This window comes from Lissotriton helveticus, chromosome 3_1 (genome assembly GCF_964261635.1).
Source record: "Lissotriton helveticus chromosome 3_1, aLisHel1.1, whole genome shotgun sequence".
In the NCBI taxonomy this organism is placed as follows: domain Eukaryota; kingdom Metazoa; phylum Chordata; class Amphibia; order Caudata; family Salamandridae; genus Lissotriton; species Lissotriton helveticus.
This window is the reverse complement of record NC_136061.1, coordinates 2,123,681,390-2,123,703,551: the sequence shown is the minus strand read 5'-3', so window position 1 is coordinate 2,123,703,551 and position 22,162 is coordinate 2,123,681,390. Positions and strand designations below refer to the sequence as shown.

Sequence of the window (22,162 nt, the reverse complement as noted above, 5' to 3'; positions counted from 1 at the left end):
AAATATTTTGTTGAAAATTGAAAAAGAGTAAGAATTGATTATTACCACAGAGAAGAAATGATGAAACTTTAATGTTCCTCGAAAAGTGCACACATCCATTGGAACAGAATTTTTTGCACCACATAGGAAAAAATAATACTGAGTTGCCCCATATTCTTCTATGGATGCTACCTGTTACAAACCTACACACCACTCCTTAGCGGGCTGTGTCCTCTAAAAGGGTAAAGGGCATATTTATCATGGGTTACATTGCTCTTGCACCATGCAACAGCGTGCAAAAGCGACGCAACCCTTAAGTGCAATTCATCAAGCCACACAAGGCCACCTTATGTGGCCCTGAGTGGTTTGATAAATCCAAAGTAACGCACCGGAAATCGCTGCATTGTGTTACTCTGCCCCAGGGAGTCGCTCCCACACAACACCCATTGATTTTAGATCATTCCCAGATTTACCATAAGAGGTAGACATGGGAATGTGTCGAAACTATACACATCACTAGGGGAGGCGTAACAAGGAGAAATATGTTTATTTCTCCTTGTTTTTTAGGTTACACCTGCACATTGCTTTTGCTGTGCTTGAGAAGTCTATTGTTTTTAATATAAACTTAGAAGGAACTTCGATCCTGCCTCCTCTTTTTTCTGGCTTCTCATTAGTTCCAGAGCGTGCTACATACTTTGTCTCCATTTCTATTAACTGTAGCATATTTTCCTACATTTAACAATGCTTGTTCCTCGTCTACTTCTGTTATCAGTTTCCTGTTGCTGAAATACTGTTAACATCCGCTTTGGTGGAACTCTTTTTTCATACAGTTGTGCCTCTTTTTGCTGTTTAATCTTGCAGCACATTTATATAAAAATGTATCACCAGAGAGATTAAGTGATATGCATAGAATCACAGGATGTTGCTGCCGCTGAGACTTGTAACGGGACCCTCAACTGTCAAGTCAGCAGCTCTGGCCGCTGCGCTACATCCTTTCCTCTCCTGTGTTATTTGTCAGTGAGCTCTTTCCTTCTCCCGAATGAAAATTGATGAAAACAGTACCTTATTCATCACATAGGTGAAACCGATGCATTACCAATGTTTGTTCCTCTTTCTATGTGTGTTGTATTCTGTAGCACACAGAAAGAGGAACATGCCTAAGGGGGTTGATTTTGTGCAGGGAGGTGTCCCTTGCTGCACCAAAACAATCCTGCTAACAACGCTGGTGCCTTGCACCTAGGTGCAATAGGGCTTACGTCGAGGCGAAGCAGCACGTTGTGCTTCAGGGCTGGGATAAGACAGGAATTCACTTATGTTAAAGACAGCGCATTCCTGCTCTGTCTTTCACTGTCACGCAGTGCAGCGAGGTGGCTTGTTCCGCTGCGCGACTTAACAATAAATATACCCCTAAGTGCTTAAGTCCTTATGGCGTTGGATAATATATAGGTGCTATTTATCACACCAGAGATATTCTGAACCCTATGTTGTTAGATTTTATCAGATGCTTTAAATACCAAACACCTTTCCAGGGCACTAGTAGTCAGTGCCTAAGTAACCTACTTTGGCAGTCACTCTTATTATCCGTTTAGGGACAGCATTAATGGTATAGGCATCGGAGTAAATGAAGTGAAATATTTGTGCCAAATCGGGATATACAATGTGTGAAATAATAGGTAGCACACTGGAATGTACGAGATTTTATTCCAAGTAATAAATTACGCGGAATGCAAATACTTGCGTGACTGTAGGAGTGCACCTCAAAATCCCCTTTCTATTTAAAAAAAAATCCTAAAATAAGCCACTCCTCTATCTATTCTTTTGGAGCAACTGCAATTGCAAGTCCCAACTTCCAGCTAGCAATACAACGCTACGGTAAATGTACTTGAGACTTTGTTCTGCGAGTTTCCACTTCAGTAGTTGTCCTTAATAGCGCGTGTCCCTTCTGTGTGTGATCCAGATGCGGGTCACTCACACCGGTCCCAATGAAGGGTCTCTGCCCCCCGTGGTACAGTAGGTAGGTGACATCACTGGAGCGAGGGGCGGCGCGCTGCAGCTGGGTCCTGCTGCCGCGTCCCTCTTCGCCTCACTCACCCTGTCCTTCCAGAGGGAGCCGCAGGGTTTGTGGCCACGGGTCACACAGCCGCGGACTACTGACACAGTGTGTTTCCTGCGCCCTTCGGGAGACCGATAGCCACGCAAAATGGCAGCACGAAGCGGGTCCGGAGCCCTGAGACCCCCCAAGTCAGCAAAACGCTACAAAAGTGTGAAGAGGCACGCTAGCATCTACACGTCCTACCAGGAGCCTCCTCACAGGTGAGACTGCGCGCACCTCCGCCAGGCTTCATCGTCACATTCCTGACTCCGCGAGTGAGTACTCCACGAAGAGGCTTTGGACTCGGGCTGATGAATTAACAGTTTGGACAAAAGTAATGTGTTTTACAGCATTGTGTTTGTCTAGTAATGGTGGGGCGGGGTTAATTAACAAACAGTGTATAGAAGCGTGCAAAATGAAGCACACTGATTTTCACCCGTGTTGCTGTGCTTACTTATTAAGAAAGAGAAGCAATATTGTCACCGCTTTTTGGGTGTGAAATAAAAAAGGAGGCTGGGGCAAAATAAAAGTTTCTGTTTCTGCTGATGCGAACGAAAATAATATGACAATTCTTGGCTGATTTTTTAATGATATTTTCGATCGAGACTTTGTTAAACACTACATCTTCTTTATATAGTTTTTCAATCTGTTTCTTCCATTTTTCCGAAGTGATATAATCTATGTATGACTTGGAATCTGTTCGCATCTAGATGTATTATGAGAACTGCCAAAAGTCATCAAATAGATGTATTATTGCCATTTTCGCCAGTGCAAGATTTACCACTATGGGTCAGTGTAACTAACACGATAACTACAAATTATTGACCGCGTTATTGTGAATAAGGGGACACGTCCTCAGAGCATGCTGAGAATTATAGATAGAGCAATCGTAAACATCGCACTTTGGCACCTTTCATTTGCAGAGAGTGTACACATAAGTCGATTTTAAATAGATGCACAGTAGAAATTGCGCTTTTTTTTAACAATCGTCAGTGCCTTGCACAGTTCGAGCTTCTTTAAAAGATTTAGTGCAATATCGTACACAAACGCACACACATAAAACATAGCAGGAGCAATTACATTATCCGAACACACTTTAAACGATGTGCTGACCAAATCTACAAAAGGATCACACTTGGAACAATAGACTGTAGCAGTTTCTCCCTCTCAAAACACCTTTAGAATAGGGAACGCAGCAAGAGCGGCAGCCTGGGGCAGGTTTACACACGGGCCACTGTGAGACGACAGACTGCAACACTTCAGCACACATTTAGTAGGATGGGCTGCACGCGTGTAACTTCGGTCTACACACTACAGTAATTGTACACACAGGTTTTTAAACCAATATGGAGAGTAACCTGGCGCACTGAGAAATAAAGCCACGGGTATTCGTAACACACAGGGCAGTAACACACAGGGCAGCAGCACTTGCAAACAGGCGATAGAGGCACTCGCACTCACAGCACTTTAAATACATATTTATTGGCGTACAAGTACATACGACGCGTTAAAAATCAAAGACGGCAGCACTTGTGGACACAGGGCTCTTTAAATGAAAAGGGACGGCAGTGCTTGAACACGCGGTGCATTCAGAATTAGGGGCACACCACTTGTGTACAGAGGGCGCTTTAAATGAGTATGGGTAGCAGTGCTTGAACATAGGGAACATTGAGAATGAAGGACAGCAGCACTTGTGCACACAGGGCACTTTAAATGATTACGGGCAGCAGTGTTTTAACACACGGAGCATAGAGAATGAAGGACAGGAGCACTTGTGCACACAGGGCACTTTAAATAATAAGGGGCAGCAGTGCGTTAACACAAGGAACATTGAGAATTAAGGACAGCAACACTTGTGCACACAGGGCACTCAAAATGAATATGGATAGCTGTGCTTGAACACATGGAGCATTGAGAATTCAGGCTAGCAGCACTTTGCATACACAGCACACATTAAATATTGTCACCTGCATGAGTATACAGGGTGCGCCGACCTCTCAGGACAGCAGCACTTGTAGAAACCCAAGCATGCACACTTTAAACTCCTCACCCACACCCACTAAGCTCTGTGCAGCATTGGCCCTGACTATCTGAACAGCCGCATCATTCCCCCCCCCCACCACCCCCCAACCTTCCAGACACCTCTGCCCTGCTGGTCGCGCGTGAGTTGAAGGAACGGAAGGTTGGAGGAATGACGGTTAGAGTTTTCAGTATGAGGCAGGTCAAAGGATAAAGAGTTAAGTTAGACTGCAGAACTAGAAGGGCAAAGAAGAAAGCGAAATAGCGGCACAGAGCCAGGGTCGGATTGGTAACACGGGCCCTTGGGCACTGCCCGAAGGGCCCGTGTCCAGTTCCAGCTGTGGACTGCTTTTTAGGGCAGTCTGGGGGGCCTATTTGGGTGGTTTCTGAATGGTTTACAGACCGCCAGCGACCCAGTGGATGCCTGAGTGGCCTTTGTGAAGGCAGATGGGCGGCAATTACCTCCCTTTTATCAGGGCAGGGGTGTCATTCACTCCCTTTCTCTCGCTGGGCCGGCCCATTAATATATGCATATTGAGCGGGGATAGGGAGCCTGAGCAGAAGTGGCATCAAGTTAAGTCAAGTCAAGTCAGATAATTTATATAGCGCTCTACATACCCAGAGGGTCTCAAGGCGCTTGAAGAAGGGTGGGGATTTACTTGTCGAATATCCAGGTTTTAAGTTTCTTTCTGAATGCTAGGTGGTTCTGAGTGAGGCGAAGGTGAATTAGAAGTGAGTTCCAGGTTTTAGCCGCCAGGTAGGAGAAGGATCTTCCTCCCATGGTGGTTTTGTTGATGCGAGGTACAGCGGCAAGGGCTTGGTTGGAAGAGCGTAGCTGGCGGGAGGGGGTGTAGAAGGAAAGTCGTGTGTTGAGGCATTCGGGTCCAAGTTCGTAAAGTGCTTTGTGTGCGTGGGTTAGGAGGCGGAATGTTATCCTCTTATTGACGGGGAGCCAGTGGAGGTTTTTCAGGTGATCAGAAATGTGGTCTTTACGCGGAATGTCTAGTATGAGTCTGGCTGATGCGTTCTGGATGCGTTGGAGTTTTTTCTGAAGTTTTGCGGTGGTACCGGCGTATAGGGTGTTTCCGTAGTCCAGGCGGCTTGTAACCAGTGCGTGGGTGACCGTTTTTCTAGTTTCGGTGGGGATCCAGCGAAATGTTTTTTTGAGCATGCGAAGAATGTTGAAGCAAGATGATGAAACGGCGTTGACTTGTCTGGTCATTGAGAGTGAGGAATCCAGGATGACGCCCAGGTTCCGTGCGTGATTCGTCGGGATGGGTGCTTTTCCAGGGGCCTCTGGCCACCAAGAGTCGTCCCAGGCGGAGGGGGAGGTACCTAAGATAAGGACTCTGTTTTGTCTGAATTCAGTTTCAGACGGCTGTGTTTCATCCACTCGGCCATTTCTTTCATTCCTTCATGTAGGTTGGTTTTGGCGGTGTTGGGGTCTTTGGTGAGTGAGAGGATCAGTTGAGTGTCATCAGCGTAGGAGATGATGTTGAGGTTGTGTTGTCGTGCGATGGTCGCGAGGGGGCTCATGTATACGTTGAAGAGGGTGGGGCTGAGTGAAGATCCTTGTGGCACGCCGCAAATGACTTCAGTGGCCTCTGACTTGAATGGTGGCAGGCAGACTCTCTGAGTTCTTCCGGCAAGGAACGAGGTGATCCATTCCAGTGCTTTTCCTTGGATTCCGATGTTTCTGAGGCGTTGTAACAGGGTGCTATGACAGACCGTGTCGAAGGCTGCTGAGAGGTCGAGGAGGAGACTGTGTCTCCATTGTCCAGTAGAGTTCGAATGTCGTCTGTTGCTGCGATGAGGGCGGTCTCGGTGCTGTGTTTGGCTCGGAAGCCGGACTGTGAGGAGTCCAGGGATTTGTTTGTTTCGAGGAAGGCGGCGAGCTGGCTGTTGACGGCTTTCTCGATGACTTTGGCCGGGAATGGAAGGAGCGAGATGGGTCGGTAGTTTTTGAGTTCGGTGGGGTCAGCTGTGGGTTTTTTCAGAAGTGCGCTGAGTTCGGCGTGTTTCCAGCTTTCAGGGAAGGTGGCGGAGTTGAGGGAGCAGTTGATGACGTCTCGGAGGTGTGGTGCTATGATGGAATCTGCTTTGTTGAAGATGTGGTGAGGGCATGGGTCTGTGGGGGATCCTGAGTGGATGGAGTTCATCAGGCGGATGGTGTCCTCAGTGGAGATTGGGTTCCAGTCATTAAGGATGTTCAGGGGGGGTGAAGGTATGGCAGAAGGTTGGGTGGGTTGGACTCCGGGTTGGTTGTCGAAGCTGTTGTGGATGTCTGCGATTTTGTCGTGGAAGAACGAAGCTAGGGAGTCGCAAAGGGTTTGAGAGGGAGTGATGTCGTTGGAGTTGGCAGTGGGGTTGGTAAACTCTTTAACGATGTTGAATAATTCCTTGCTGTTGTGGGCGTTGTTGTCTAGTCGGTCTTTGAATGCGGCTTTCTTGGCAGTCCGGATCAGTTGGTGGTGTATGCGGGTGGCGTTATTGAAGGCGTCCCTGGTGCTGGTGTTTGGGTCCTTTTTCCAGGCCTTCTCAAGGGAGCGACAGAGTTTCTTGGATTTCTTAAGATCATCGTTGAACCAGGGGGCGTTTTTGCTGCCTAGTTTGATTTGATGTTTTTTCAAAGGTGCTAGGTTGTCGGCGCTGTTGGTTAGCCATTGAGTGAGGTTAATGGCTGCTTGGTTGGGGTTCGAAGAGTGGGTAGGGGGGTATTGAAGAAGTGATGAGGAGATCTGGTCAATGGTGATTTTATTCCAGTTTCTTCGCAGAGTAGGTTGAGGATGGTTGTGGGTTGTGGTCTTTTTGTAGATAAAGTGAACGCAGCTGTGGTCCGTCCAATGGAGAGCTGTGGTGTGAGTGAAGGAGATATGTTTGCTGGAGGTGAAGATGGGGTCGAGTGTGTGACCTGCGTAGTGAGTGGGGGTATTGACAAGTTGTCTGAGTCCGAGGTTGGCGAGATTGTCCAGAAGGGTGGTGGTGTTGCTGTCGTTGCTCTTTTCCAGGTGAAAATTGAGGTCTCCCAATAGAATGTAGTCCTCGGAGGGGAGGGCGTGTGGGGTGATAAAGTCAGTGATGTCTTCACTGAATTGTGCACGGGGTCCTGGTGGCCTGTAGAGGAGGGTGCCTCTGAGTGTGGTCTTGGGGTCGGTGTGGATCTGGAAGTGAAGGTGTTCGGCGGTAGCGAGGTTGACGTCAGAGCTGGTTGAGATGCGGATGGAATTCTTATGGACGATAGCGATGCCTCCTCCTGTTTGGTAGGTGCGGTCTTTTCGGATGATCTTGTAGCCTTCCGGGATGGCTACGGTGATGTCTGGGGCTGAGGAGGCGTTCATCCATGTTTCTGTTAGGAAGGCGACGTCCGGAGAGATGGTGTCTAGTAGATTCCAAAGGTCGATGGCGTGTCTGTGGACCGAGCGGGTGTTGAGCAGGATGCATTTTAGGTGGTTGGTGTCAGATCTCTGTTTGGTGTTAGTGGATGAGGAGTTGGTCTTGGTGCCGTCATACTTGCAGGAGTTGCATGTGAAGGGTCCATGGGTGTGTCCAGGAGCGGCTTGGGCGCAGTTGGGGTGACGGCCGGGGTTTAGGGCTAAGAGGGTGTGGGCGTCGTATGTAATGCGGGTGTGGTGGGTGGTACGGGGGGCAGGGGGACTGGCGCTGGGCGCGGTCCAGGCGCGGACGGGCGTAGACGGGCTTACCTTTGGCGCACCTTCGGCGCGGCCGCAGCGCGTGGGCGCTGCGCGTTGGGACATCTGTCATAAATGGAGAGTGGAGGGGGGCGGAGCATGGGAGGGTCAGCTGGGAGGCGGTCTCGGGGAGGCGTGTAAGGGGAAAGCACAACAAACAAGATGGTGGTGGAGCCTCAAAACGAAACTTAGGAAACAATGCCAGCAATCCTTTAAAGCACAGCCAGAAGCAGCAGCGCGCTCTCTAAGGGCACCGGGTGAGAGCGCTAACAGTTGAATAATGCTACGGCCACAGAGCGCTAACACAAACAACAATACACAGTTCAGAAATCGCTGCAAATTGAATAAGTAATAATGCTCAGCGCGCAATTCCTAAAGCGGAGCTACGATACCAATCTAGTGTCAACAATGTAGGTGAATCACGCGTCGAGAGCAGCTTCAGGTGTTGGCTCTGGGCGCTGCAGTTAGCAAGAGTCAGGGAGCGTGGGGGAGCGGCCGTTCAGGACAAGGTCCAGGCAGTCACAATCTAGCTAGGGAGGTGGGGAGCCCTCTATTCGTGGGTGGGAGGGGCAGCTGGGAGGCGGTCTCGGGGAGGCGTGTCAGGGGAAAGCACAACAAACAAGATGGTGGTGGAGCCTCAAAACGAAACTTAGGAAACAATGCCAGCAATCCTTTAAAGCACAGCCAGAAGCAGCAGCGCGCTCTCTAAGGGCACCGGGTGAGAGCGCTAACAGTTGAATAATGCTGCGGCCACAGAGCGCTAACACAAACAACAATACACAGTTCAGAAATCGCTGCAAAATGAATAAGTAATAATGCTCAGCGCGCAATTCCTAAAGCAGAGCTACGATACCAATCTAGTGTCAACAATGTAGGTGAATCACGCGTCGAGAGCAGCTTCAGCTGTGGGCTCTGGGCGCTGCAGTTAGCAAGAGTCAGGGAGCGTGGGGGAGCTGCCGTTCAGGACGAGGTCCAGGCGGTCACCTGTTTTCATGCTGTTTTCACCTGTTTGGCATCACTTGTTTTCAGTTGTGTTTCACCAGTGTAAACTAATCAGTGCATTTTTTAACCCCCTCACCCCTTTTTAGGTCTCGCCTTTTCCATTCCGAAGGAATGGGAAATGGCGAGAATTCAAGTGCTCAAAATACTCGTGAAACCACAGGTTTTTTCGTGTGGTTTTCTTCGAGTTCACTTGAATCACGTGACCAAACAAGCACGCGCATCCGCCTCCCTCCCTCCCTCCTAATTGCATTTTTTCACGGCCGCCACCACATCAAAGGGCTTCTCCCAGCGTGTGCTCTGCGGCTTCTCCTCCCCTAATTATTCATGGCTGGCCGGTGGCCGGCCGTACTTTCAGTTTCCCTGCCGCTCTTGTTTTTTGTTCGATTTTTTTCTACATAACAGTTCTTATTATGTGTTACTTGACATCAAAAGGTAAACACATTTTGTTCTAAGAAGGTGGTAATCCTACATGAGGTTCACCGAGTAACGATTTGCATTATTAAAAGCGGTATTTGCATTATAAGCAATATGCTCTCTAACATGCTCTTGCTTGCTGCATGTTCAAGTCCAACCACAGCTCGTGACCATCCCAAACAACAGGGTCTCTTGTGGTTTACATCTTGCGGGTTTCATTTCCCTGCACTCAGCTCGTGACCATCCCAAACAACAGGGTCTCTTGTGGTTTACATCTTGCGGGTTTCATTTCCCTGCACTCAGCTCGTGACCATCCCAAACAACAGGGTCTCTTCGGGTTTACATCTTGCGGGTTTCATTTCCCTGCACTCAGCTCGTGACCATCCCAAACAACAGGGTCTCTTGTGGTTTACATCTTGCGGGTTTCATTACCCTGCACTCAGCTCGTGACCATCCCAAACAACAGGGTCTCTTGTGGTTTACATCTTGCGGGTTTCATTTCCCTGCACTCAGCTCATGACCATCCCAAACAACAGGGTCTCTTGTGGTTTACATCTTGCGGGTTTCATTTCCCTGCACTCAGATCGTGACCATCCCAAACAACAGGGTCTCTTGTGGTTTACATCTTGCGGGTTTCATTTCCCTGCACTCTTCTCCTCCGTGCCATGACCACAGCGACATCTTCTGGTGGCTGTGAGACTGCACCTTACGGAGCAAATAAACGTAGCTCGTTGCGAGTCTGATGAGTAGAGGAAAACGGCAACAGCACGAGACTATGAGGAAATGTGCTTCTCACGTGGGAAAAAATCCCCATAACAAGCAATCCCTACAATGCATCAATTAATGTTACTGTGGGAGGATGTGAGAAAAGAGTGCTTGCTATTCTTCTCAGGACTGTTTAACATAAAAATCAGCTTTCTTAAACCTGCTGATTCAAATATAGTTTGATGTGGGTTTCAATTACGACGCAACGTGTGCAGCACATTCTCCTCTGTTCAATCCAATCAAACTAAAAACAGTTTTGATCCCAGCGTCCTCCAGCACGATAAAACAACAGAGGTGTAATAAACCAGAGGCAAGTTTATATTGATGTCTCTTTACTATGGGTGCTTTGTAGAGTGCTATGATGTTATCTGCCACTTCTGAGCGCATAGCCCGATGATAAACAAGTCGAAGGTCATGGCCGAGTTATAGAGTTGATATAGTCCGAGCGGAATGAAGGCTGTGCCATAACTCTCGATATCTCCACACCGTCGAGTGCTTAGAAGCCAACATGAAGAGCTGTGAATTAAATACCACAAACTTCCCACTGACGTGCTAAAAATATTTTCTTTCACATGTTTCGCGAGAGAAGCATGGGTAAAACGTCAGGTGCTGCTTCTGTTTTTTTTAAAGCAAAGGGCTGGACCTCTCAGTGCTGATGCTTTTACAATATAAGGTTCTTCCTCTAAATTGTTGTCAGTGCTCCTTCGACCATCCATTCAAACATGCCTGACTTCCACACGGTGCCGCGGTCCGCTTAAAAAACACAAACGGGGACGGGACAGGAAAAGGGAGAGAGGAGACGGAAAACAAACAGCTGTGTTTGCCAGATGAATCAGATGCTTTGGAATTGCTCAAAAGCGGCACTGTTTGTTTAACCAGAAGCTCTCCACAAAAAAAACCAGCTGCCCGAAACTCGCACGCAGCGTGTGACTCGGTGTCTGGCAGCACTTGTTTGAATGTGTGTTAATGTACATAAAAACGTTAGACAATAAACACTTGCGTGTATATTATTTTTAAAAGCAACTTATCACCCAATGCACGTGCATGCATCTCCCTGTCGCCACCCCAGTCTCCACTGCCCTCTCTTCCCTCCGCCCCCACGGTCGTCTGCTCGCCTTCTCTACACCAGGTCCCATCACCGCTGCAGAGCACCCTCATCTCCCCTCCCTCGCCCCCGTCTGTTGCACCATGCCTGCAAACGCTCCACCCATGGACCTGTATGGACACCAACAAGAAAACCATGTAATGTAACAACAGCATGTTTGTTGTGCGGATTATTTTACTTTCGAGAATGATGTCATATGCAAAGCTACAAGGTAACACAACTGCATGACTTGTAATTGAACGTCACTAATGCAATACTTTTAATAGTAAAGGTATGAAGCGGATTTCAAACTCATTCGTTCTTTATCATGATTGCACATCAGACACAGCGTGTCTCGTGGCGCATGCGGAGTTCAGCTGTAATTAAAACATAGGGATGATTAATGTAATACAATTTTGCAATGGTTCGCATCACTTCATGGTTTGGTTTATTTTGATATCGATTGTTGGCAAAGATTGAATCCACATAATGTGTTCAATGTTTATCCTTTCGTAGTTACATGCCAGAATCTAGTTCAGGACGTCCCTTCAGACATCATAGGCTGGTTAAACTAAACCATCTGTGATTATTTATTACATGTATGGCCTTCATGAACGCTCCCCCCCCCTCCCTGCCCCTCTCCCTCTATCTTTTCTCTGTGGTCTTGTACTTTAAGGGTGTTGGTGATTACATCAGAGGCACCACGATCATTTTTCTTCAAAGGCTTGAAGGCAATCTGCTTCCCCGCCCCCCTGGTGTTTATGGCTTTTCTCGCTCGCTAATGCGTTTTTTCCCCTACCACCCTTCCTTTGATGTCCTCCACGTGTGGTCTCTGCCTGTCGCCTCTCCGTTCTTCACAGCCGCTCTCTGTCATGGAGTCTCAAATTTGGGGACTACATCTTCAAAACAAGCACTGGCGTTGCCAATAGGTTTCGCATTTGGAAAGTTGGAGCTATTGGTTTTGTAAATGACATTTTATATTTATATATTGTTATTGACAATGCCAATAACGATATATAAATATAAAATGTCATTTACAAAACCAATAGCTCCAACTTTCCTACTGCGAGACCTATTGGCAACACCAGTGCTTGTTAATACAATTTCGCCATAGCAGTGTTTTGTGGAAAGGCAACATGCAAATGTGGGCCACTTTTTTTTAGCCCCAATCCAACCCTGCACAGAGCAAGAGATTGAGAAAAAAAGAGAGGTGTAGAGAGCGGGACAGACCTTGAACAAGAGAAGAAGACTGTCGGACAAAATGTGAAAAAGAGGTAGGAAGTGAGAAAGACAGTAAAGAGAGATGTAGAAGCAAACAAAGAGATGGGAAAAAGAAGACAGGAAGATAGAGCGGCAGTTCAAAGGTTTGCGAAAAAGGTGAGTGCAGGACAGGGAGAATGGGGACCCGGAGTAGGATAGAGAGAGGGCCGTGGCAGGGGCCCTATAACCCTTGTGTGCTGTGAGATTCCACATTCAGGGGCTCCAGCAGCACGTAGAGCATCAATTGCCGAGATAGGGTCTCTCAGCAGCACTGGGACCAGTGATCAAACAGCTGTTGTTTAAACACCCATCAGCGTACTGCAGAACCTCAATAGATCCACGATTTCTGCTCCTCTCTGAGGTGCTGAAGTCCGTGACTGTGCAACCACAGACTGCTTCAAATTTATTGTTTATTGTTTTAGACCTCTCCTAAGATCCACTATATAAATATGTACAATAAATATAATTAGTCATAAAATAGACATCATTAAGACAGTGGTAAATAGGTGTTAAACAATGTGAACAGATTACAGCAAATACAGTCATTTGGTGGTATACGAATTAGATCAATCAAATCGTTAATTCTTAAGACATTGTATCTGAAACATATAGGTTTTATAAAACGGTGTCAAGTCTCAGTCAATAGTTCAATTGGGCCTACTAATAAAACGTGTGCTAAAACTTGAATGCCTCCATTACAGAGGTCACATAAGCTTGATTTTCCAGTTTGCCACCCCCTCCCCCAGTTTCTAGTAAAGGCTTTTAATGGGGGAATCCCTAGTCGAAGCAAAAGTATGCATCGTTTAGTGTAAATCTTAGATATTTTTGATTGATTTAAAATTCTGCTTTGGCTGCGTAGAGCCTATAATGAGTTAGCTGTGAGCTGTGTTGCTTTTCGAGATAAAAACTTAACCCTGTAGTTGATTTTTTCAGAAAAAACTTTAAGAGTGTCAGTGACCAAGACTGTAGGAGATTGATGGAACATTGAACATGTTCTAAAGCTATCGTAAGGTTTTCTTTGAATGTGGACTGACTTAGACTTCCTTTAAAAGTTTCCTGATATAGAAGTGCTCTTAGGGAGCCCTTGGAAGCATGGACTAAGTTATATGCCCATCTGATTATATTTGCCAGGGCTCTAGTCTAGTGTATAAGCTGACTAGTGAGACACTTGAACTGACGTGGCTTGGCTCGTGGTGGTAATCTTATGTAAAACGTCCCTTCATTAAGATTTTAAAAAGAACACTTTTTATAGAAGTATACTCTAAATCATAAGTCAAAATAGAAGGAATCCTAACTCGATAGATTTCTAGAAGGGGGTAAAAGTGTCTATTTCCAGAGGATGAGTAACATCTCTCTATTGCACTCAGATGGGCTGCAGCCTTCAGTTCTAAATGCTAAAAATGGAATAGAGGTTCTAGTATCGGAGAAAACACTCTTTCCAGATAGGTATAACGTCCTTGTGATCTGTACTGGCCTCCCTCCAATCTTCCAGACAAAATGACTGGAACATTTCCTTCCTCTAAATGGAACTACTTCTGTTTTCGATCTGTTTACTTTTTGGAAATGAGTTTCTGAATACCTAACGAGAGTATCCATGTTACCCTTAAGACCAATCGGTGTGAGGTTGAAGATGACTACATCATCAGCGTACATATGAATGTGTTGAGGAGTTATTTTTGGAGGGTGGTTGTTTACTTCTTGGAAGTTATCCAGTAAGTCACTAGGAAATAAAGAAAATAATAAAGGGGCGAGTAAACATCCTTGCTTTAGGCCATTCAAAATGGATATCTACTGGTCAATCCCTTGTCCCCACCCATCTGTACTCGCCACTAGGTAGATAAGTGGAGGGCTACTATTAATCTTAAAAGTGCTGCCGGAATTCCTCTGCTCACTAGTTTCGTTAGGGTCTATCCACCCTGTTGAATGCTGTAGGGAAGTCGACTAATATACTATATACTACTGTCAATTTACTGATCACATATTTGTCAATTATAGTTTGCAAAATTGCGATATTATCAGTCACTGAGTGGTCTGGGCAAAAACCTGCTTGAAACATGGGTATGGCACTTTTGGACAAGGCCCAGTCTTTTAGATGTTCTAAAACAGTGGCTGTGGCGATCTTCCCTGTTGCGTCTAGGGGTGCAATTTAGCGAGACTTACTTGGAGACTTGCTGGAGCCTTTTTTTAAGAGTGGGACAACAATGCTTCCTGTCCTAGAGCTTGAAATGTGGCCAGTTTTGTAGCAATAGGTGAAAAGGGGGGTCAGAAATTTGCTCCATCCTTCTGAGTTGCTCTGTATGACTTTTATGTGGATCATACCCATTGCTGCAGTCACTCTGACCTTACTTATGAACTGATCTATTTGTTTTTCTGAAGCAGCCATTATTTGTTGGGTTGATTGTAACATAGTCTTTGAAGGGTTTAGATTGCACCAGTTGACCGGGTTAAGTCTGTACAGATCAGATACATAATTCACCCATTCTTTCTGAGGGGCTGGTGTCGCAATTGGGGAATTTTAACTTCCGTTTACTTCCGTTCCACAGACTACAATAACAACCCTAACACCGGATAGAGCAGCCAGTGCACCTTATGAACACCCAGTGACCAAATGGGGCTCATCACCCAACTCCTTAAACCACGATGATGAGGTTTTAGTCTTCATGGGACTGATGGTTGGTTATTTTTACAATTAGTCTGCAGAGGTCACCTTGTGAGGAACTTCATCTAAAGACTGGCACCTGCCCACGTCACAGGATTTTGTTCAATGCTTGTACATTTACAGAACCTTTCACTAACACCTTTCTCCTTTCTTCTTTTGTCTATTTGTTTGGATCTGGTGACCTGTAGTAATTCAGATGAAGATGAGGGTAACAACGAAGATGGGAAAGATGATGGAAATGATCCAGAAACAATTTTCCAAAACATTCAGTTTCAGAAGGAGTTGGTGTCAAATATTCGCTGTCGGCCCTGGCCGATGAGGCAGAAGCTGAAGGCTCTCAGGTAGGCCACCCACAACTCAGCTTAGTCTGGTGTTTTATGTGCAGAGGGCTATTGTAGACCACACATGAAATAGCCTCATAACTTCAGTCCATGGCCCTCCAGGAGAAGTAGCCAGACATTTTAAATACACTTCCACATCATATGTCTCTTGACACTGGGCCAGTGAAGCAGCCATGACATATATTCTCAAAAAGTGTTTATTTTAAAAGTCCTTCCATCTATTCATCCAATTATCCATTCACATATTCTTCCATATTGTCACCCTTCCATTATCGATCCTTTCACAAATCTATACTTCGACCTTCCGTCTATCCTTCCATCCATATATCCAATAAAATGTTCAGTCTTCAGTCCATAAATTCTTTCTCCCTTCAATGTGTCCAGTCGTACGACCTCCATCGTCCATTCCTTCATCTTTATTCTTTCTTTTCACCATTTATTTTACCCTTCCTACCTTTCATCCTTTTTCTCTTTCAACCTTCTCTCAGCCTTCATTCCTTGAACCTTTTCTTCCATTATTTCACATTTACTTATTTTTGCCCGTACTTCTTATCTTACTATCTTCTTGCCTCCCTGTTTCTCCTGTTATCTAAACAATCTCTTTCCCATCTCCCCTCCTTACTTTTTCTGCCCTCTCTCCCATGCTGGTTCATGCTATTACCTCCTCCCTCTGCCCCTTTTTCTTAATTACTCTTCACCTACCCCCTTCATTGTACTTGTCTCTTTAGGAAGCTGTGCCTAGACCACTCAGCTTTCCTACGGTCTTCTCTCAACGTGTTATTTTTGATCTTCTGTCTGGAAATGTAAACAGTCGAACTCCATAAATAACTAATCAACGTGTCATTGTGAACCAGTTTCCAGCGAATCAGGCCTAGTGGCACCCCACTTTGGCTGCTACAGGGAGGGGTTCACAACGCCATTGCGCTGCTCAGTCAATTTCCCTTCCTATAGAGGCCTCTCCTTCATTGATCAAGAGACAACGACCTAAGGTTGTCAATCACTGGCCTTGCACAATGACATTTTCTAATGTGTCCTAGACCGGACATGCTTAACTACTCCGTGAAGGATGAATCTGATTTTCAAAAATGCTAGAAATTCACAACCACACTGAGTGTTGCAATGGGCAAAGTAAAAAAAATCTAGGTTAAAGAGCTTATACACATTTTAACTTTCTGCAACGACCTTGACCTCTGATCTGGTATCGTGTCTGTTATTACATTTTGTGACTATAGGGTCTGTATCATCTAAAGGGTACTGTAGGTTTAAATATATTTGTAATTGAACAGACATCACTAGTAATACAAACGTTAAACTGTATTTCTGGGGTGGAAACAGATTATTCTCACCCGCCTGTGCAGGTTCTTTGGAAGTGTCCCACCTCTTGAACTCTGTAAAACAAGGAAGCTTGAAACCCTTCTCCCAGCATATCTATCCAAGTATGTGTTTTAAAGAAGATGAAGATTTTTTGTATCCCTCGTCTTTCAAGCATATCTGTGGATTGTGGCAGATGTCCTTGCATGATAGGTATGATCAGTGGCATTTACCAGTCACAAATCAGTACATGGACACCGAAATACTGCATTTATTTATCCACTGCATAGCTCGTGTAAGGATCCCATAGGAAGAGATAACCTGCCACATGCATCAACAGAAGGAATTGCAATTCCTAAATAGCGATTTTTAAGGAATCGCTAGTTAGGAATCGCAAAAGCCTACGCAAGTAGGAATCGCTATAAAAATAGCGATTCCTACACATTCCTTAATTGCTACTCGCAAATTGCAAGTCGCATTTAAGAAATGCCGTCCCATTCAAAGTTTTTGCAAATTACCCTGAAGTTCAACTTCATTGTAATTTGCTACTCCTATTAGCGAAATCGCTAACTTTTTTTACTTTAATGCATTGCATTTAAGGAATCTCAATTTGGGATTCCTTAAATGCAATCGCAATTTAAGGAATCGCAATTTAGAGATTCCTTAAATTGCGATTTTTGCATTTTGGATGATGCGTCCCAAATACAACAAGCACTGGCGTTGCCAATAGGTTTCGCATTTGGAAAGTTGGAGCTATTGGTTTTGTAAATGACATTTTATATTTATATATCGTTATTGGCATTGTCAATAACAATATATAAATATAAAATGTCATTTACAAAACCAATAGCTCCAACTTTCCAAATGCGAAACCTATTGGCAACGCCAGTGCTTGTTTTCTAAGTCGAGGTCAACTTCCAATTCACCCAACACTGCTCCCTCTCAAACATACCAGCCGTATTCACAATTAACAGCGTGGAAACCGCCCTCCATTAATTGTATGCAATACTTCTAAGCACCAACAACTGGTCACAACAATAAAGACCCGAAAAAAGGTCAACAAGGCTAATAATCAGACCGTAGGCACAAATTAATCACTACAAATGCATGCATTGGAACTACGCCTAGCAAAAAACAATATATAAAAAATGTATCTTAAATGTTATGCAGCCAACAAAAGTTGCATCAATGATCAATCCAGTCCTCAAGTATTTAAAATGGATATTTTGTTTGAAGTCTCGTTCAACATAACAAACTTTTGTTCGCACAGGTAAAACATATATTATTTGTGGTACTGCGCTGACGATGACATGTGTTCATCAATTCATAACGTTTGCTGCAGCCATATTTATTGCTTATTGTCGCTGATATTTTTGACGGAGGTGCTTTGATGGCTTTCAAAGTGCACGAAAAATGGGCGACTCTGTGGTAGTCATATCACATCTAAATATTGTACAGTAAAGAAAATACACCCAATTTCGCAACCGGTTAGTCCCGGGGTGGGAAGGGAGGGTGGGGATTTGCTGAAGGGCCAAATCAGAAAGGAACTATTTGCACTTGGGTTTAGTGTAAAGGCTCGAGGGGGGGGGGTGGTGTTGTCTTAAAAGCGTCTAGTCGAAGCTCGGATTCCCACACTGAACATCAAACAAAAGGCAATCAGGAAGCAGTTGAGGGCAGCCCCCCGCGTGGCTTTGTAGTCAGTCAATCAGGTGGAACTTCTCGGCAAATGATGGCCGCACTTCCAGAGCCCCCGCAAGGAAAGGGGCACCGGGCAGGCTGGGGTAGACACTCACTAGAAGGGAGAGGTGTTTGGGGGGGAAATAACAAAGGAGATGCAAAGTCTGTACCAGGCCGGGCTATCCTGCTCTGATTTAAAAGAGTCGGGCTAGAGAGCTTAAACTGGGTCACACGGATTGTTCAATGCAACATACAAGTCGGGACCAATAACGGCTGGGCTTCTAAGCGGATACAACACGAACAGTATGCCATTCTGCATAAGTAACTGTTCGTTATACGGTCACACGCATGGCAAAGCCTGGCTAACAACTGTGCCACAACATGATATGAGATATTGTAAACAGTTCGTGTTTGATTCAATACAGTTTGATATTTACTTTACAACTCCGCCTGGGCTAATGACTCGTGGACGAAATCGGTAGAATGCGGGGCACAATAATGTATACTTTGTTTCAAATGATGCTTTGAAAACATCGAGCGAGGCTGTTTTTAGAGTAAGCATGTTTTTCTCTTTTGTAGTGTTTGATTTTCCAAGTGACATACCCAGACAGCAAAAAGTCTCACCCCGGGAGGTTAAGACATCGTCGTCCAGTGGACAATGTGATTCACACAGCTCAGTCACACACTCAGCCAAACAAGCGCCTGCCTAGGTTGTTGATAGTGCAAGCGCTACAGAAAGAAGAACCTGATTTTTCAATGAAACTTAAAGCCCTGGCTAGATACACAGGACAATAAAGGAAGCAGTAACACTAAAATTACACGTGCAAACAAGGCGTTGTACAAACGGGAAATGTAATGCACCAAGAATGCGATCCACACCCGCGAGCGGGTCTCAACTATGAAAGAATTGTGCCGGGAGTCAATCTAAAGCAATTTCATAAGTAAAGGAAGGAGAGCGGTGGAGCATTGAAACATGACAACTACACTCGTAAAAACAAATGCGAAACCTATTAAAATGGGAAGTCAATGCGCCGACCCTAACGCTAAAGCAGTGACGATATACTTAAAGCGAATTCCTTGTATGCCAAGGCGTTGTACAAACGGGAAATGTAATGCACCAAGAATGCGATCCACACCCGCGAGCGGGTCTCAACTATGAAAGAATTGTGCCGGGAGTCAATCTAAAGCAATTTCATAAGTAAAGGAAGGAGAGCGGTGGAGCATTGAAACATGACAACCACACTCGTAAAAACAAATGCGAAACCTATTAAAATGGGAAGTCAATGCGCCAACCCTTACGCTAAAGCAGTGACGATATACTTAAAGCGAATTCCTTGTATGCCAAGGCGTTGTACAAATGGGAAATGTAATGCACCAAGAATGCGATCCACACCCGCGAGCGGGTCTCAACTATGAAAGAATTGTGCCGGGAGTCAATCTAAAGCAATTTCATAAGTAAAGGAAGGAGAGCGGTGGAGCATTGAAACATGGCAACCACACTCGTAAAATAAAAAAAAAGCAAGCTGCGGGCGGGGGAGAGCTCCTGGCAAATAGCCTCGCAATGCTGGCAAATGGCCGGATGGGGGCGGGAGAGCCTGGTGGGGGGGCGGGAATGCGAGCGAGGGGAGGAGAAGTGTGGCAGGCGGATTAGGGAGATGCGCGTGCTTGTGTGGTCACGTGACCCGCTTTTGTGGTCACGTGACTCACATGCACTGTGAAAAAACCACAGTGGTTTGACGAGTCGATTGAGCCCTTGAATTTTCGCCTATTACATTCGCAAGCGAATGATAATAGGCAAAACCTAAAAAAATACTGGTCGCAAAGGGGCAGATTTTGAGAATCTGCCTGTTTCCGACCGGTTTTTCCTTTGATGCATATGCCTGAACATGTTTGATCTAATTGATTCTGATGAGTGTACCCAGCCACCTGAGCTATTGCACCAGAAACTAGCTATATCACATCTACGCCGACACCACAATGTGGACTTCTAGATGCATCAAACTTTTTCACTTTTATCCTTTAAAAACACTTTGATAAGTCAACCACTATATGTGGTGAGTGCAAGTAGAGGAAAGTTGAAGATGCATATTACATTATATTGTATTATGTTGTAACACTCTCTACGATACACCCTACGATGGTTGTACTCATCATTAGCACATTTTCTTGGGAAAACGTTTCTTATTGAGTTTAGTGCTACTTTGGTCTCCTTATGTCAGTGTTGGGAGGCCTCCAATCCTGAGGCATGATCTACGTTATTTGACCAGTAAGAATCTCAGTATCATTTGCTGCTTCACGGCTATGGCTTCACAATGTTCCTCGTCATCCCATTGGCCACCTTTGTTGCTGGAAACTGCACATTCCTACTCTGTCCTACTTTGGTCCTTTATCTCTATTGTATCATCTTAGATCCCATTTAACGCTTCCAAATATACTGGAATCTTTTACTTGGTTCAATTAATATGTGTATGTAAACGTTGGGATTTCAAGACCAAAACGTGTATATGTTCAGAACTCATAAGCTGATTTTTGAGTGATAAACATGTGGGGAGGCACTAATGTTATTACTTTCATGCCAGGGGCAGTGCAGCTATGCCAGACATGTTTTACCTATGTAGAGGCATTCCATATTGACAAGGCCTTTTTACATTACGGCTGGTAACTTTACCCGATGTACTGAGGTGATCACTGCTGGTAATGCAGCATATGGTGACCACTAATGTAAAGTTGTCTGAGGTGGTCACTATTACAACACTAATAATTTTAGCAGCTCACAATGATTTTCATTGAATACAAGTAGCTCCTATTACACTAAAGTTTGGCTATCCCTGCTTTATATCTATGACTCGTGTCTTCCACTTGCTGACCTCTCAGATCTGCGACATAACTTTATCGCAGGTCTGGAAAATCAATCACTTTGGGCAATTTATTAGTGTGTGTATTATTCCAAAACTGGATGAATTCAACTCTGCCTCCACCAGCAGAGACCCCGAGGTTATGGGCATATGCATTATAAACCACGTTGTGTTGTTTATCTGTTTTGCAGTTTAACTTTGCAAAACGTTCCCTTATACACCCAATTTGAGAACCAGGCTGTCAAAATCTGATCTCAGCTGCATCATTTTGATTGGTAGGTTTTTTGAATGGGTCGAAAGAAGACTGGAGATTTGCATAGCACAATAGCATGCATTGTAGAGTTCTCAGGATGTTTTATGACTTTCTCAGATTGATTGTGTACCAAACATTCATTAGAAACCACAGCTAATTTACATAAAGCAATTTAATAAATATTTTCTCCATCATCAGCACTTTCCGCTTGGTTGTCAAATGTATTAATTAGGTAATACATATTTCACCCTGTGCAGTTTTATCGCCTATTTTTTTTTAACTCTTTGTGGGAGTGTCGTTCTGTTCTTTTGCATTGCTCTACAGTGTTTCTCTCTTGTCGTGGTCACTGGTCAAAGACAAGATTCCATAAACGTAACACAGAAACGCAATCAGTTAAATTATCTATTTTGAATCGATAAAAACATGTATCTGAATTTTTCAATCTGTAGATCTAAAGAGTATGATTATTAGGTTATCTTTAATAACCATGAATACCAAAAGTAAAAGGCGAAACACAAACAAACAGAATAATTACATATCTAAAATAAAATGAATACTTTTTTGTTGTTGTTGCTACAGTTAACTAGCAGGCAATGTCGACTTTTGGCAATGTGGCAGGCAGGAGCAAGCAGGGTGGTGTGACCGGTGTGGCCCCACTGGGCACTGAGCTGGGGGCGTGGGGAGGTGTTGTCTTTAGCAATGACATACGATTTACAAGCACTTTCTTCAGATCTCCTTGTGCATCCAGCTTTTAGGAGGCAA

General features: G+C 44.9%; 1 protein-coding gene across 1 annotated transcript in view; it reads left to right on the top strand.

The window, feature by feature from the left end:
- The first annotated feature begins 2,179 nt into the window (after window positions 1-2,179).
- Window positions 2,180-22,162, top strand: part of TMC3 (transmembrane channel like 3) — a 650,080-nt gene continuing 630,097 nt past the window's right edge. The window contains exons 1-2 of the mRNA XM_078684118.1: window positions 2,180-2,292; window positions 15,152-15,304. Of these exons, the coding sequence (XP_078540244.1) occupies window positions 2,180-2,292; window positions 15,152-15,304 (266 nt within the window). The remainder of the gene's footprint in view (window positions 2,293-15,151; window positions 15,305-22,162) is intronic.